Source organism: Olea europaea, chromosome 4 (assembly GCF_002742605.1).
Source record: "Olea europaea var. sylvestris chromosome 4, O_europaea_v1, whole genome shotgun sequence".
Lineage (NCBI taxonomy): Eukaryota > Viridiplantae > Streptophyta > Magnoliopsida > Lamiales > Oleaceae > Olea > Olea europaea.
Genome location: NC_036240.1, coordinates 3,441,543 through 3,457,462, shown reverse-complemented (window position 1 = coordinate 3,457,462; position 15,920 = coordinate 3,441,543). Strand labels below are relative to the sequence as shown.

The 15,920-nt window shown below is 35.8% G+C and overlaps 1 protein-coding gene across 4 annotated transcripts; it reads right to left on the bottom strand.

The window, feature by feature from the left end:
- Positions 1 to 840: 840 nt before the first annotated feature.
- On the bottom strand, positions 841 to 11,313 carry LOC111393316 (pre-mRNA-processing factor 39-like). 4 transcript variants are annotated; one of them, XM_023018791.1, is made up of 14 exons: positions 11,208 to 11,313; positions 9,575 to 10,086; positions 8,841 to 8,944; positions 8,355 to 8,584; positions 7,600 to 7,767; positions 6,885 to 7,248; positions 6,256 to 6,399; positions 4,218 to 4,370; positions 4,019 to 4,135; positions 3,395 to 3,475; positions 3,048 to 3,197; positions 2,333 to 2,614; positions 1,751 to 1,855; positions 841 to 1,171 (listed from the first exon to the last, which is right to left on the bottom strand). In XM_023018791.1, exons 2-14 carry the CDS (start codon positions 10,047 to 10,049, stop codon positions 1,064 to 1,066), a joined length of 2,481 nt encoding a protein of 826 aa, XP_022874559.1. In that variant the 5' UTR covers positions 10,050 to 10,086; positions 11,208 to 11,313; the 3' UTR covers positions 841 to 1,063. The 4 variants fall into 4 exon arrangements, with proteins under 4 accessions (XP_022874559.1, XP_022874562.1, XP_022874560.1 ...); XM_023018794.1 differs by having other exon boundaries at positions 8,841 to 8,932; XM_023018792.1 differs by lacking the exon at positions 11,208 to 11,313 and adding an exon at positions 10,713 to 10,805.
- Between the last annotated feature and the right edge of the window lie 4,607 nt (positions 11,314 to 15,920).

Sequence of the window (15,920 nt, the reverse complement as noted above, 5' to 3'; positions counted from 1 at the left end):
ACTCATGTTGAGAAACAAAATTTAGCCAAATAGATTTGAATATGTGAGGTAGAAATTTGAAGATTTTTGTATATTAAGAACATAATATGTAATTGTAGTAAAAAATCAGGACCTTTGTCCTTATATTTTAAAATTCATTTTCAGCTTTTTAACCATGATTTTTTTTTTCAATTTTTTTTATTATTATTTTTTTAAATCTGAATTTTAACAAAACCCAACAGGTGCTTAAGGATATGCTTCCTCTTTTAAAGTATGAAAATCAATTTGCTACTCAAGCAATAGATTGAGGGTCAGAGGTGAAAATTTCTCATCCTTTTGGCGTTACGTTCTGCTGTGTAGCGATTTTAATGACAACGCAACGAAATCCAGACCGTACTTATGGGGTGGAAGAATCATCATCAACGGCAACGATTTTCCGGGTGATAAGCTGTGAGCAATCTCAATGACTAGGATTGAACTACGATTAAGTGCAGTGGGCGGTACAAATTTGGCAAAGTAAAATCTTCGGGATTCCATGTCAGTTTCAATTTCTTGAATGCAGCAATTTTAAGATCTTCCAACAGTACCACAGTATCAACGAAATTAAGTTATTCATAAAAGTAATATTACAGATTTTCATTTAATATTTCACAAAAAATGAAAATTATTGCCTCTTAAGAGCAACTTTAGATTTTTTTAAAAATCATACCAAACGAAAAGCCCATATCTCAAACATTAGACGATGGATGGCACATGGCTATGTATCAGGCCCTCCAAAGCCTACAAGCTGCCTCGACCCGACCATCTTCTGTCACCAGTCACCACTTAAAAGAAGTAGCTTGAATGTTTTTCGCACAGCAGTAACACAAAAATTTAAAATACTCGAGAAGATACCTAGAAAAAGTTATGTATGAATCAAGTTGGCTACAAAGTTAACATACAAACTAGTACTCTCACCACCCTACCCAAGTGCTCTACTACCTGGCCATCTGTCTAAGTTCACGATATTGGAGTACTTATACCGGACGGGTAAAGAGATTAAATTACAGGCAAGCAAAATTGATTAGTAACAGTATTCGCCTGCTCAATAGAAACTGCCGTAATATGAAGCAGGTGGAACTGCAGAAGGTGGTGGTGCTGGAGTCAAGCTTGCAGCTCCCGCGGGTTGTGCATAACTTTGTTGGGGAAACGCCTGCAGAAAATTCAACCAAGAATATGAAACAGCTTTAGCTGAAAAAAGCTTGTATTGATATTACAACCGAAGGCAGAATATACTACCAGAATTGGGTTCCAATTCTTTTTAAAGACTGTATAGTCGAATAAAAAGGGTGGATATCATTCGAGAACTCCCCAAAATAACGATATTTATATTAAAAAACTAGCAGATGAAAATAAAAAATACTTGGCATAGACACCACTGCAAATTTGAGAGTCATGCTAAAAATATCGTAATTATAATTTTGACGATTTCAAAATAAGAGTATGACCCCAAAAAACGAGGGTAGATACAATTCTTTAATGCAGAATACACCATTAAATAACAAGCGTATGGCAGATGAGGAAGGGGAGTTTACTAATATCACCTTTTTTCTTCTACCCGCAAAGCCAAAATAATTAATCTTTAATCTTAGACAACTGAAAACCAAAATATTGAGCATCGTTCTAAAATAATTTACAACTGTCAAGATAGAGATCTATGAGTATGTAATGATATCCAACAACAGGAACTATCCAGTTCAAAGCTACGATTCAGAGAATGGTTTTAAGTTACCTGGGTTGAATAAGTTGGAGGATAAGTTCCATAAGCAGCACTTTGGGGCACTGATGTAGGTACTTGTTGATTTGTTCCATAACTACCGTATGCGCTATATGCAGCCTAAAGAACCAAAAACAAAAGAACATAGTTTTGAATTGGCAAGTCAGACTAATGATAAGAATACATCCATTCATAATATATAAAATCAGTTTCTGTCAGCCAATACAACTGGAGAAAGCAACCCTAAAACATACTTAAATTGTATCCCCACCATCATACATCACACACAGAACCAGCCCAACCAAAGAAAAAAATAACTTAATGCGTGCATATATGAAAATGATTCAATTAGATAGCCAAAACAAAACAATTCAATAGGTATGTGATTTAGTACACAAACACAACAAATAGAACAAAAAGGCAAAAGAACATTTAAAATGCAGAGGTAGCAAAGTTCTAATGGGCAAAAGGTAAATCATATTCATCAAGCTTATCATACAGTTGCACAACATACTTCCAAATTAACATCTAAATCATGCATTTGGAAGACTAGCATCCAACTCCTGATGGCATCAAAATACCAATAGTTGAAAGTACCTGTTGGGCATAACCAGGGTTCCACTGTGGTACTTGAGCTTGAGTAGCTTGAGGCTGTACACCATAACCTGCTGGCCACGGATTTTGCGTGTTTGGAAATGCACCCACAATGGAAGGGGTGGATGGAGTAACTGACTTTGCAAGCTTAGTTTTGTCTGAAATCAAGTAATCTTCTGAATGGCGCTTCTTTGACTCTGACGTGCTCCTGTGCCGCAAGAAAAGTTTAGCGTGTCGATAATCAGCCTTCTGTATAGACTGTGCATCTCCAAAGAGATCCAAAAACTGCAAAAACAATTTGAATGTAAAATAAGTTAAACAATGGCTGGGGAATAAAGCTTTAAAAATTCAACAATAACATCTTAAGGAAAAAAATTAGCCAGAAACAATTATAAAACCTCAGCAGTAAGAACTTCACGTCAAAGTGCAACATATCATTACTTACGAACATGGGAAATGCGGACAATTCGAAAGAATACAGACCACCGTCAGCAATTTGCACCACATTAGCACGACCAAGTGCTCAAGGGCAGAACCTAAACACTTCTAGGATTCAATGCACATGCATAAAGACATTAATGATTATTTCCATGGTGTCTATTGGCAGAAGCATACAACTACGTTTAAGCAACCATTCTTTGATAGTGGTATTCAATAAATGTCTTAGTTCCAACTAGCATCATACACGGGAAATAATCAATTGGAAGCTGTTCATTACCTCCAAGAAAATGCTTGATAGCTCTTCTCTTTCAGCAATAGTTGGAACGTTAGGGCTGTCAGTATTTGGAACAATGAACTTATCAACCAACGAATCCAAATAATCAATTCGCTTTGGAAGTGACTGTAGTGACTCTAAGTGAATCAATGCCTGCAAAATTATAAAATTCAAGGAAATATAAAAACTTCCAAGTGTAATACCAATTGCCAATGGACATCAGATAAAAATGTGTTTTGTATGGAATGGTATATCTTTATAATTGAAGTAAGCACGAATGCTCATATGGGGTGCTATTCTATTGAACTATTTTTAGCTGAGGAGGGGGGATGAAAGGAAAGAGAGAGAACCTCCAAAATTGGTTTCGACAACTGGATATTCTCAACTGCTTGATCAAGAATTTCCCTAGCCATTTCCACCTTGCCAGGAACCTTCCAGCAAAATTTAAACATATAACAAGAAGCACAAAGTCAACAAGAAAACATTCATTCATTTAGATTATATGCCAAAGACAAATCTCTTTAACGAAGATTTGAGTGCTTACAAATGTTCTTGTATGAAAATAACAAGTGATCTATGAAAAGGAGGTAGGTAAGGAACAAATTCAAATGAGCAGGTTTCCCATAGGACACCAATTTTCAACCCCATACAGTTGATTGCATACATGCATCTCAAATTCAGGGAACAATCATTCCTTATCTTATTGAGCTGCTCAAAGCATGCAAATTAGCTATTGCAATCAATTATTTAAATACCAACTCCTTCCACACAAAGACTAGAAATACTATTTTTTATTTTTTTTTCCTTTTCAATTGATCAGAAATATGATTTTATGAATCATGATATTAAAATACATTCGTCAAGAGACCAACAAGTCTACTTTAAATCCAATATAACAAGTTACAAAATATAATCAAGATTATAGCACATCACTTGGGATGAACTAAGAAGAACGGTAGCAATATAAAACCTACCAAGTAAAGGAAGCGTGAATACTGGGCAAACAACAAAGGTAAAGTCTGTGAATGTTCCTTCCCTTTCTCAATTGCAATGGACTGTTCATATAAAGAGCATGCATCTTCCAGATTCCCCTGCAAGATACAAGAAAACACCTAATTATATGTGATATGAAATTAGTCGGATGACTCCGTAGTTTTCTCATGCAACCCTTACAAGTCGATGTTCCATGTTAGCATGTCTGATGATGGCTTCCAAAAGCCCGGGCGAAATTTCAGTGTGAACAAGTTGAAAAGCAGCTCGAGCCCCAGAAATGTCACCGTGCTGTTCTCTGAATCGAGCGGCAAAAGGATGGATTTCAGGTTGTCTCTGTCAACAAAGATCATTATTAAAATCCAAGGACAGAAAGCTACATATCAAGAGAAATTGGTTCAGCAAATGGATCCTGATTTTATCATATAACAAAATGACCAATAATACCAGATCCAAAAATGAGCTTAAAGGTGTTCAAAATCTAAAGCCGAAGATGAAATCAATGTTTTTAAAACCGGACTGGACATCGACCCAGAAAATAAAAAGGGCCATGGGTCAAAAGGTTCAACCAGGGTTGAATCGAGGTCAAACAGGAAGTAATAAATATATATTTTTAAACATTTTAATTTATTTTGACAACAATAAGTTTTGAAAAATAACCTATTTTTTATTATGTAATATTTTTTTTTTTTTAAAGTTTTGGAACAATAACAGATACCAAAATTAAATAAAAAAAAATAAACCCAAGTATTATAACAATAATATATTTATTTTAGCGTTACTAATTCAAAGTAAATTTAGGGACCGTTTGTTTCCCATTTTTGTGAAAATGAGAATGGAAAATATTGTCGTTATGGACCCCACACAAGAGATAGAAATTTAAATATAATGACTTGATGCGATGGATAACAGTCATATTTTTTATTTTAATGGGAAAAGAATCGGAAACAAACAGGGGCTTAATCTATGTTTGTTAATTAGATGCATTATAATATAATTTATTTTAAAACTTCAAAATTTGAAATAATTTGTTGTAGTCTTTATTCAAATAAATCCATTTGTTTGTTTTGCAATTGGAAGTCTTTGTCCCACATCGGTAATTAAATGCAAATGTGAAGAGAGACATTACTTAAAAGGGAGTGCTTGCCACCAACTCAAGAAAGTATAGTATAGGCCTGTAGCTATAATCCATGAGCTCCTTAACGGAGTTAAAATTTTTGATAAACATAGTGCATAGGAACCGGTCTAACCGTGAGCGGTTTTCCAGTTTACGGGTAAATCGCCCGGTTCTATGGTTTGTTGACTGGGTTTTCCTCTTCCGGTTATTATAGTGTGCCCGGACCAGATTTTAGGCTGGTTCACGATTTTCCCGGTTGAACCGGCTAGTCCGGTCCGATTTTAAAAACATTGGATGAAATAGTAAAGGCATGCATCTTTGTAAAGTATCACCACTACAATGCAAATGATGATTATATTCATTTCAAGATGATTTATAATTTTATTATCTGACTTTAATGAATTGGGATGGTGCAAGATGCAAATAAATCAGCAACAAATTAAAGGAAGTGCAGAAACTTAACTCTATTTGCTCTCGTGGTCCAAGATTTCAAGCAATACAGCATATAAAAGAAGTCAGAGAAAATTTTTGTGAAAGAAGACTCATTGCAATCCATATGGAGTCCATGCTACTGCAACTACAGCTAATATTTCTTAATGGATAATATTACTGCAACGAGTCTCGTGATCATTCCAAGTTAAATCTGAATCAAGCACTCAGATCATTCAGCCAACCTAATCACAACAGACCCTTTCTTCTGCTAAAAATAGCAATTTCAGTTTCAATTCAAGTGAAGCCTCACCATCCCATCCTCTACCAGGAGTACATTCACAAGAGAGAATTGTTTCAAAAGTAAACGTCATTTATACCTAGGTTCATCTCGGGAAAATGAAGGGAAAAAGTATGTCGAAAATAAATGTGCTGTGTGATCTGAGCACATGAATGCATTGTGCAATAAGATTTTCATAAGCAAAGTAGCATAACATAAGCAGAAGATTATTTGTCTTGAATCGATCATCAGCATAACATATAAAAAGTATTGAGGCAAATAAACATTCACAAAAACAGAAAACTTGAATCAAAATACTTTAAGCTGAAAATGTAACATGAGAAGGTCACGATAGAACCAGGCAATTGACCCAACAAATAGACAGAATTTTATACCTTGACGAAAACTTGAGTAGCACGAGCAAGCGCATTGTCAGCAAGCTCCATACTTCCACTAGCTTCCATGAACAGTACATACCGTATCCAGTATTCAGGATAATTGGCACAAGCCACTAGGCATCTCTCATAGAGCTTGACAATCTGCTCACGCAGATTATATAAAGATTCATAAATCCAATTCAAGGTTAGCTAAATTAAAAGAAAAGAAAAAACATGAAAATTTACTAAGGAGAAATGCACAAAGAATACTCCATTGGCGGAACAGGGAGGCCCTCAAATACAAGAGGGACCTCCTTGCCTGACAGATAGATGGTTAGGAAGACAATGACAGACCTGAATGCATAACATTGGAACTTTAAAACAAACATTTTGCCATACAAAATATCATGAACCCAGAACGTCGACCCAAATGAGAGTTTGAAGTACTTAGCCTTTTAGAAAGCAAGGTCCCTGCTTTAGTCCAAGTTCAATATCCCTTTTTAAAAGATGCTTCGTCCAATGGTTTAGCCAATAAAGCATATGATGCGCCAGATACTACTTAACTGTAAGTCAATGTATAACAAGCACAACTAAAGCTACAAACCAAGATAAACTCAAATGCGTCTGGAATAAACAAACTAAAATACCTTATTGAAGTCGTCACAACCTTCGATAAAATCGAGATAGTTATGCCAATTTTCAAGCTCTGCAACATTGAGGGGGCGCACATGAAAATAAGGCCTTCTGATAGCTGTTTCAAAGCCAACGATCTTAGAATCGAACTCTTTAGCTTTCTTATATAATTCTTCTCTAATGGTAATATACTTCTCCAACTCCTCCGCATCTTTTAAGCTTGCACTTACAGGCTTAGGAGTCTGATCCGCAACATTTGCACGATCTTCTCCTTCAGTTTTATTACCATCTCCGTCTGAATTTGCAGCAGCTGCTGCGGCAGCTTCCTCAGGAGTTTGCAACTCTGATAAAGGCCGACTGGCTAGTAGCTCCTTAAATCTGTAAAAACATTCAACAAACTTAAATGATCTATCTGAAGTGAGAGACATAATGAAAAATATAAGATTTGAAAGGAATCTAATACGAAAACAGATGTACACTGAAGCAAATCAATAAGCCATTCAACTAAAACAATCTGTTCTTGAAAAAGATAAAACCATAACAAGATGGTAGAGGCAACGTTCAGAGGCAGAGAAAAAGATAACTTGCAATTTTACATTAATGAATGACGTGTTTGGAACCATATAGATGACCGAGATGAGGCAAAGCGCAAAGCCAGTTGGAAAAGATATTTAAAAAGGCAGACAGAAGCTCAATCGCCAATGCAGATTTAGATTAAGACAGAATTACCCTTCAAAATAGCGATCCAGCTGCTGGTTCGGGATCTCCAATAACTGTGTGTAAATGGCAGCAACACGGGGCCAGTCTTGCTGAGAAATTTCATACTCAATGTATTTATCCCAAAGAGGAAAGCACTGATAATCAGTTCCAACATAAGCTAATCCTCTTTCAAATAGCCTGAAAAACCGCCAGAGCAAAATACAATTATGAAATCCAATATGCATGCAGGTTGTTTTGTCCTATACAAATGCATACAAGAGGACTGGATCTCAAGATGGAGTTGACAAAACCAAACACAAATTGCACAGCATTTACCTTCCTGCAAATAATCTTACAGAATCCATCAAAGGGAGTCATACAGGCCATCTTAGCCTTATTGGTAACATCTTCTCAGCAGCCATTGTATATTGATGCACCTCAGGTGCCATGGTTAAAAACGGCAAAACTCCATGATAAATTACATGAATTACAACAACATAACCCCAACCAGAAGTACAACTGAAGAGGGTGATGAGGCCGTGCATAAACCCAGATGGCAACTATTATAGTAGCACCACAACAAAGGTTTTCACATCATAAAACTAAATGTCTGAATTGAATTTGGAACAAACCTTTGCGCCATATATATCAGTAATCACTGTTGCTGAATTTTTAAATCGTGTTAGAAAGTAATAAAAGATCACTTCAACAATATTAAAATAAAGAAATAGAGGACAACCACACACACAAATACCAAAAATAGCAAAACAAACAAGGAGGATTACCTTCTGATAATGTCAGGATCCCCATAGGTGTTAATGGCAAATACACAATAGTGCAACCACATGTCAACTGAGTAAGTAACTCCTTGAACAGCTCTTTCATAAACCTCTGCAACTTTGTCGACTGAGCTGAGGCGTGCCTCATGATCAGCATATTTCTTCCAATAACCATAACATAGTGGAAATTCAGATAAAAATGCATCATAAACTTTTCGAATCTTCAAAATGCTTGCCTACAGATTGGAGAAAAGTAACTCAGTTTCCAAACAAAAGCAACTGATAAATTCAGGCAGACCAAGGGCAATTGAAGGCTAACTGACAGAATAGTTATAACAATTAGCATGAACTCAAGGGCAAGTTCTACAGCTAAAGTTTTTAACCCACAACTGCAAAAATGCCGAGGCGTCAGGCTGTAAACATGACATTTGAGAAAGAGGACCCGGAAAATGAGCTCATTTGACAAGCCAATTTTCATTCTATCCAGCATACCTCAGATACTCTCTCTGTTTCTTCAACCAGGGAAGTCCATGCATTAAAATCCAACGAATTAGCCGTCACTATGCTCCACAATCTTTGTTCTTCTGCAGTTAGTGCTTCAATAAATGGTTCGAACAAATCAAATTAGAATGCCATACCGAAATTTGACTCCATGAAAAAAGTTGAACTAAAAAGGATGAAACATGTATTGAAGATCCTTCATGAACATGAATAGAATTATAGAGCAGAAGACAAAAGTTTCAAGAACAAAATCTGATTTAGTACAAGATCATATAATTTTATTTTCTTCTCCAGATCCTTGAACACTTGAGCTTCATGTACTTTATTTGGAATATCTCTCTCTAATTTCTTCAATTTCCAATATAGGAAAGTGACAATTACCAACAATGACGTGTGAAATTTCTTATGTTTGTAATTGTGTGTATCCATGCACTTGCAAGTTTTTACCAAATGTATGTAAGAAGTAAATAACACTGTAAGTAAACACGTCAGGAAAGTAAATACATAAAAATGCAACACGTGGAGCAAATATAGACTAATACTATTACAAATTATTCCCACGCCCTAATAAAAATTTAACCCCGTAATATCATGGATGTTTCTTCAACGGTTGGGTAATGGAAAAAATTGTTAGTTACATTTCGAAGTTGACTTTTATAATTACGCCTAGGAAGTTTGTGCATAAAGTTCATGAGATGAATATCTTAAAATGATATGAATAGTACCAGAATCATCAACTGGTTGATGGAAAGCAGCAGATTCAATAAGCCCAGCATGAGAAATCCGATTTTCAGAGATTAAAGATGTTGCGACACTTCCTGTTTCACTGACAGTATTGCCATTTACAGAGGACTCATAAGCACCAAAGTGAGATGGATCCACGGATGCATTAGTATCATATGCCATGACGGGGGGAATTTCTTGCTGGGCATAGTTCACAACTGCTGCACCACCAGCATATATATTAGAAGTATAAGCTGCTGAATCAGTTTCATTGACAGAACCGGCTGAAGAAACTAAGTCTCCTGCTGCAGACGCCGTGGAAGGAGCTGCCAAATCTCCATTGGTTTCAGAAGCAGAAGCAGAAGCATCAGTGTCAGAAGCAGCCTTTATGCTAGTATCATTATAATCTCCAGCAGCCTTTATACTATGATCAGTAGCAACAGATATTTGTGCCACTGAAGTCTCTCTATCTCCCATGATGACAGGAAAAAATGCTGTGTGCTTCTAGAACAAGCTGGAAGACGAGAAGCAATCAGAATGATTACTAATGGAAATAGATGCGAACTCGGAACACATGCAAACACATGAATACATGATTTTTAAGCCATACAGAATACCAGGATAAATTCTCCAGTATAATTTCTACAACAGAAAGTTCAAAAATGAAATCAATAAGAATAGTAAAGTTCAAGTGCTGTCACATCATTCATCATTAAGAGTAATTTTGTTCAGAAAGAGATTTCTATCCTGAAGTCCTGAAAATTTACAATCTAGGGCACTCCAAAACCCATAAAATTGCAACAGAGCATTATTAACACATTAAATCTAGCCTTTTCTTCAACAGACAATTTATCACAGTAAAATGTGCACGACAACTGAACGATAAAAAAAGGAAGAACCGAGGCAAGGGGTAAACCATAAAACACCATATCAAAAATAAATAAAGATAATTCTCGAGAAAATCGCTGTTACGCATGGAAATTACCATCAAGAAACAACAGTTTAGGGGGATAAAAAAACTCTTAAGGAGCTAGAAGTGAGAATCTTAGATCGAGGTAGTATTGAAATTAAATCATCGACAACAATCAGTCGAGTTCGAAGTCAACATATAAAGCCAGTTTTTACACAAATAAACACTACCTTCCAAGGTGATGAAGAAGTTGAGTAGAAATCACTGCAACACAAAGTTTGGGAAACCCTTTCCCTTGTCCTGCTCTATCTGAAAGACTTTAAACAGAATTGGGCTACATGATTGGATATGGGCTTTACATGGCCTATAACAGGCCTCGCCTGTATAATTGGATGTGGACTTTGGAATTACACCAAGATGATTGGCTTTTAATTGGATTTTACATGGCTTATAAGCAGAGCCCACATAATGGACTTTGTACGAGAGATGCTATTCGTACATAATTATATGTACATAAAGATGTCATCCTTCTCATGTGGGGATCCACTCGAATATTTTATTAATGTGGGGTCCACCCTCATGTGAGATGGTGGATGCCCTTATATAAAGGAAATTATGTACCATTAGCATTTTTCTAAATTTATTTACGAAATTAAATCATCGACAACAATCAGTCGAGTTCGAAGTCAACATATAAAGCCAGTTTTTACACAAATAAACACTACCTTCCAATTTTGGTGATGAAGAAGTTGAGTAGAAATCACTGCAACACAAAGTTTGGGAAACCCTTTCCCTTGTCCTGCTCTATCTGAAAGACTTTAAACAGAATTGGGCTACATGATTGGATATGGGCTTTACATGGCCTATAACAGGCCTCGCCTGTATAATTGGATGTGGACTTGGGAATTACACCAAGATGATTGGCTTTTAATTGGATTTTACATGGCTTATAAGCAGAGCCCACATAATGGACTTTGTACGAGAGATGCTATTCGTACATAATTATATGTACATAAAGATGTCATCCTTCTCATGTGGGGATTCACTCGAATATTTTATTAATGTGGGGTCCACTCTCATGTGAGATGGTGGATACCCTTATATAAAGGAAATTATGTACCATTAGCATTTTTCTAAATTTATTTATTATGGATCCAGGGGAATTGCGATATCTACAATTGCTTGTACATATTAAACGAAACAATCAAGCTATATGTACAATTTTTTTGATAGAAATTTTTGACAAACAACACTTGGCATAACACCGTCGGAAGGTGGGAAAACAATTAAAAGAAAATGCCAAAAAGGTTTGATAAGTGGAAATTACATAAAATCAGTTACTTAAACTTTCAAATTCAAAATTCAAGGATAAAGTTTATTTATGCAGAAATTAAGTATTATATATGACTAATCTATTCAATTAGAACCCTAATCATTTCCCCCATTTTCTTCCCTTATCATATCGTGTCTCTCTCTCTCTCTCTACCCTATCCTTCGACCGTCGTCATCGTCAAAGAGCGACCGACGTCGGAGACACCTCTAACTCCGAGTGCTGACATGAAACCAATAGAATTCAGGCCATTTTTAAACTGTAATAATCTATTCTCACTCTAACTCCCCATCTTCTCTTCATCTCCCTATCCGTATCTTCCTCTTCCTCTCATGTCTCTCTCTTCGTCAAAGCACCCGTCGCTACCTATTAAGTAGCAACTGCTGCTGCACCACGATGCTGCTCTAATGAAGAGGCGAATTAGATCCATTGTGATGCAGATCTACCCACTATGACAAGTTGCGATGTTGAAATGAAGAGGCGATGTAATTTCACCTACTTCATCGAGTTGCTGTAATGAATAAGCGAATTGTGGTGGCGGTTGCAATGAAGAGCCAAATTTGAAAATTTGAACGGTGTCTTGTGTGGTGATAGTGGTGGCGTGTTTTTGGTGGCGGCTAGCGTTTGGGTGGCTCTTTGTGTGGCGGCGGTGATGGTGTTTGTGTGGTGGAGGTTTTGTGGTGGTGGCTATGGTGGTTGTTGAATTTGGCGATGATGGTGTGATTTTTTGGCATGTTATATTACGTTTTCAAGGTGGTGGTTCCGGGTTTGTGGGTTCTTTGGTGGGGGTGGTGGTTAAGTGTGCTGTAAATGGAGATAAAGGAAATGGTGGCGGTGGTGTGCTGTGGGTGGTATGTTATGCGATGGTGTTATGGTACCATGATGCTCATGATGGTGGTTACAGGAGGCGGTGATGCACATGTTGGTGAAGTGATAGTCGTTCTAGAGGCGGTGGTGCTCAACTATTGTTGGTCACGGACATACCACCCGTCACCGTCATCACCACCGCAACAACCATTACCACGAGCCCAGCTCGTTTTTTAAAGTGACCGAAACAGTCACTTTATGTAACGATCGCTGACTTTTGTCAGTGATCGTTTCAGTCCCTGAATTAATTAATTTTTTTTTTTACCGCTAACGGTCACTGAATTTTTTCAGTAACCGTTTTGGTCCTTAAATTTATTTTTTTATTTTTTTTCTTTTCTTCTTCTATAAATAGTGGCATTTAGCCACAAAAATTTATACAATTCACTCTCAACTCTCTGTGTTGTGTTGATAGTTGTGCAATTTTTATATACAATTTATACAATATCTAATTCTCATTTCTCAGTTCTCATTATATTTATTGAAATTTCATCCAATTTTCATTTCTTACTACATTCATACAATTATTCTTTTACTAGTTATTACTTATTACAATTAAACAATTGGATTCACGTACATTTTTCGAGAACTTGTTCGGTGTGGGAGGAAACGAATCACCTATGACACCGCAAAGTCAATTTTAGAATCAATTTGAAGGTCTAAGCCCCTATTTGATCCCCATTACCTGAAAATGAAATGAGAGGAATAGTATTTTTTTTGAAAAATAAGTGGTTGAAAAATAAGGAAAAGTTTTCGATTTACGTGTAATATTATTTTATGAAAGATTGTGTGGTTGAAAAAAGGAGAAAGAAAAATGGAATGTAATGTAATTTAATTTAATGGGGATCAAACAGGAGCTAAATGACGTACCCCTACCTGAAAATATTCCAAATTTGGATTTTCATCATCGTGTAAGCGATAATCCAAATTATCCAATTAATTTGGATGATATTGACGTTCCCGAAGCGGAACACGATCAGGAAGAAGATGTTGAATTAAATATTTCTGATGCGAGGGAAAAGCGAAAGGTTCAAAAAAAGCAAAATGTTAGGATCACTTTAAGTTGATTTCAACGGGAAAAATCGTCAATGGAGTCCAAGAATCCAAAGCAGTATGTAAATACTGCCAACAAAGATTGGCATGGTAAAGAGGAATTGGTACCACCCATCTCAACCGTCATTACAAAGTATGTGCAGCCAAACACGGACTTATTCCAGGCTATCAAACACAATTGCAATTTGATAGTCCAGACGTCTGTGGTTCTGCTGCACCCCTATCCACATGGGTGTATTCGGAGGAGAAAGCTTGAACCGGAATGGTGAAACTTGTTGCTGGTGCTGAGTTGCATTTGACGTTAATTGACAACCAACACTACGTCTCGTATGTGAAAGAATATTTGCAGCCAAGGTACGTTGGGGTAAGTCAAAACACTCTTCGTTCCGATACAATACAATATTTTATTTCAACAAAACAACAATTAATTATGGATTTGAAAAAATATGGGGGTGCCATGTTTTTAATTTCGGATATATGGGAAGGGATTAATAAAAGAGCATATATAGCTGCAGCTGCAACTGCAAATTATATAGACCCACTTTGGTGCATGCATAAAAAAATTATTACTTTTAAAATTATTGAGTTTCCTCACAACGCTAATAATTTATTTAATATTATTATTAGTATTGTTAGATAATATCATTGCGAAGGTAAAATTCGTTCATTTACTTTCGATAATGCTAGTGTTAATAAAGTAGTTGTCGAAAAATTGCACAGAGTACTACAACTTGATTTTGGTGGGTATTTGTTTCATATTCGTCGTGTATGTCATATTTTGAATTTAACTGTTCAAAATGGTTTAAAATATATAAAAGATGAATTTCTAAATATTAGGAACGCACTAATATATATCACAATCTTCCCAAGTAGAAAACAAGCATTTGAAGATTATTGTGCCGAACTAGGAGTGCAAAATGCTAAAACATTTGTTAGTAACATAGGTCATAGGCGGAACTCTACTTGTTATTAAAGTCATGTGAAGGTTTTGAACATTTAATAACTGACTTTTATAGTAATAGACATGTTAGAAGTGATGACGAGGGTATGTTGACTGAACGTGATTGACATTTAGTTTTGAAAGTTAAAAGATTTTTGACATCTTTTTATGAAACCACTAAAATTTTATCGGGCGTTTGCTATCCCACCAGCTGTATGGTGCTTGAACGTCTTTATATAATTGTAAGAACATTTCATAAATACAGAAATGACCCTGATTTCAGTGGAATTATAATTGCTATGGAATTAAAATTTAGAAAATATTGGGAATATTTGCCTATGTTATTTCCTTTAGCATGCGTGATGGACCCCCGATATAATTTATCGAGAACTAAATATATAATTGATCAAATTTCAAACGCCTTAACATTTGATACACCTATCACATTTAGAAATTTAGAGCAAACATTATGTGAAATGTATGAATTATATGCGAACCGAATGGGTACCAATATTAGTCGAGTACCATCTGCACCTACTCCTTCCGTTGAAATTGAAGAAGAAGATACAAAAATATTTAATATATTTCAAGGCATTAATTCGTATAAATTTGATTCATCTGCAATGTGTTCATTTACTACCACTGCCACTGCCATGTTGTCACCATCTGTATCTCATTCTCATCAAACATCTACGGGCTTAAGCCGTAATGTATTGCCTGCTGAATTAATTGATTATTTCAACCAGAATATGCTAACAGATAAAACAATTAAAAAAAGTTCAGACGAAGTAATTGAATTCTGGTGAAGGTATGAATGACGTTCTGCGATTGCGAATGATTTGATGACACCTTCGGTTAACACTGTTGCTTCGGAGTCTGCTTTTAATGCAGGTAAAAGAGTTTTGAGTGATGTCAGGAGCCGATTGAAAGAAGATATTTTAGAAGCGTTAATGTGCGTTAAAGATTGGCAGGACGCTTGTTTTCGACTACAAAATAAATATGCTGAAATTGCACGTCGTCAAGTAAGTGATATTTGATTTAATTATATTGATGAAACTTTTCTTTTCTTATTGTTACTTTTAATTTTTTTAAAAAATTGTACATGCTACAAAAAATTGTTCGTGTACAATTTTTAACTCCTCCTATTGAAAATTTAAGTAGTCGGTCCCAAACTCGGATAAAAGAGAAGGGTTTATATTTTATCTATTTTAAAAATAAAAATAAAATTTTTAAAATTTTTTTTCTATCTCT

Excerpts from the sequence above, each read along its gene's own strand:
- LOC111393316 (XM_023018791.1), bottom strand. The coding sequence starts at position 10,049 with ATGGGAGATAGAGAGACTTCAGTGGCACAAATATCTGTTGCTACTGAT. Across the intron at positions 7,768-8,354 it reads GATCCTGACATTATCAGAAG|GCTATTTGAAAGAGGATTAG; the intron begins GTAATCCTCCTT and ends GCGGTTTTTCAG. Across the intron at positions 1,172-1,750 it reads CTCCAACTTATTCAACCCAG|GCGTTTCCCCAACAAAGTTA; the intron begins GTAACTTAAAAC and ends AATTTTCTGCAG.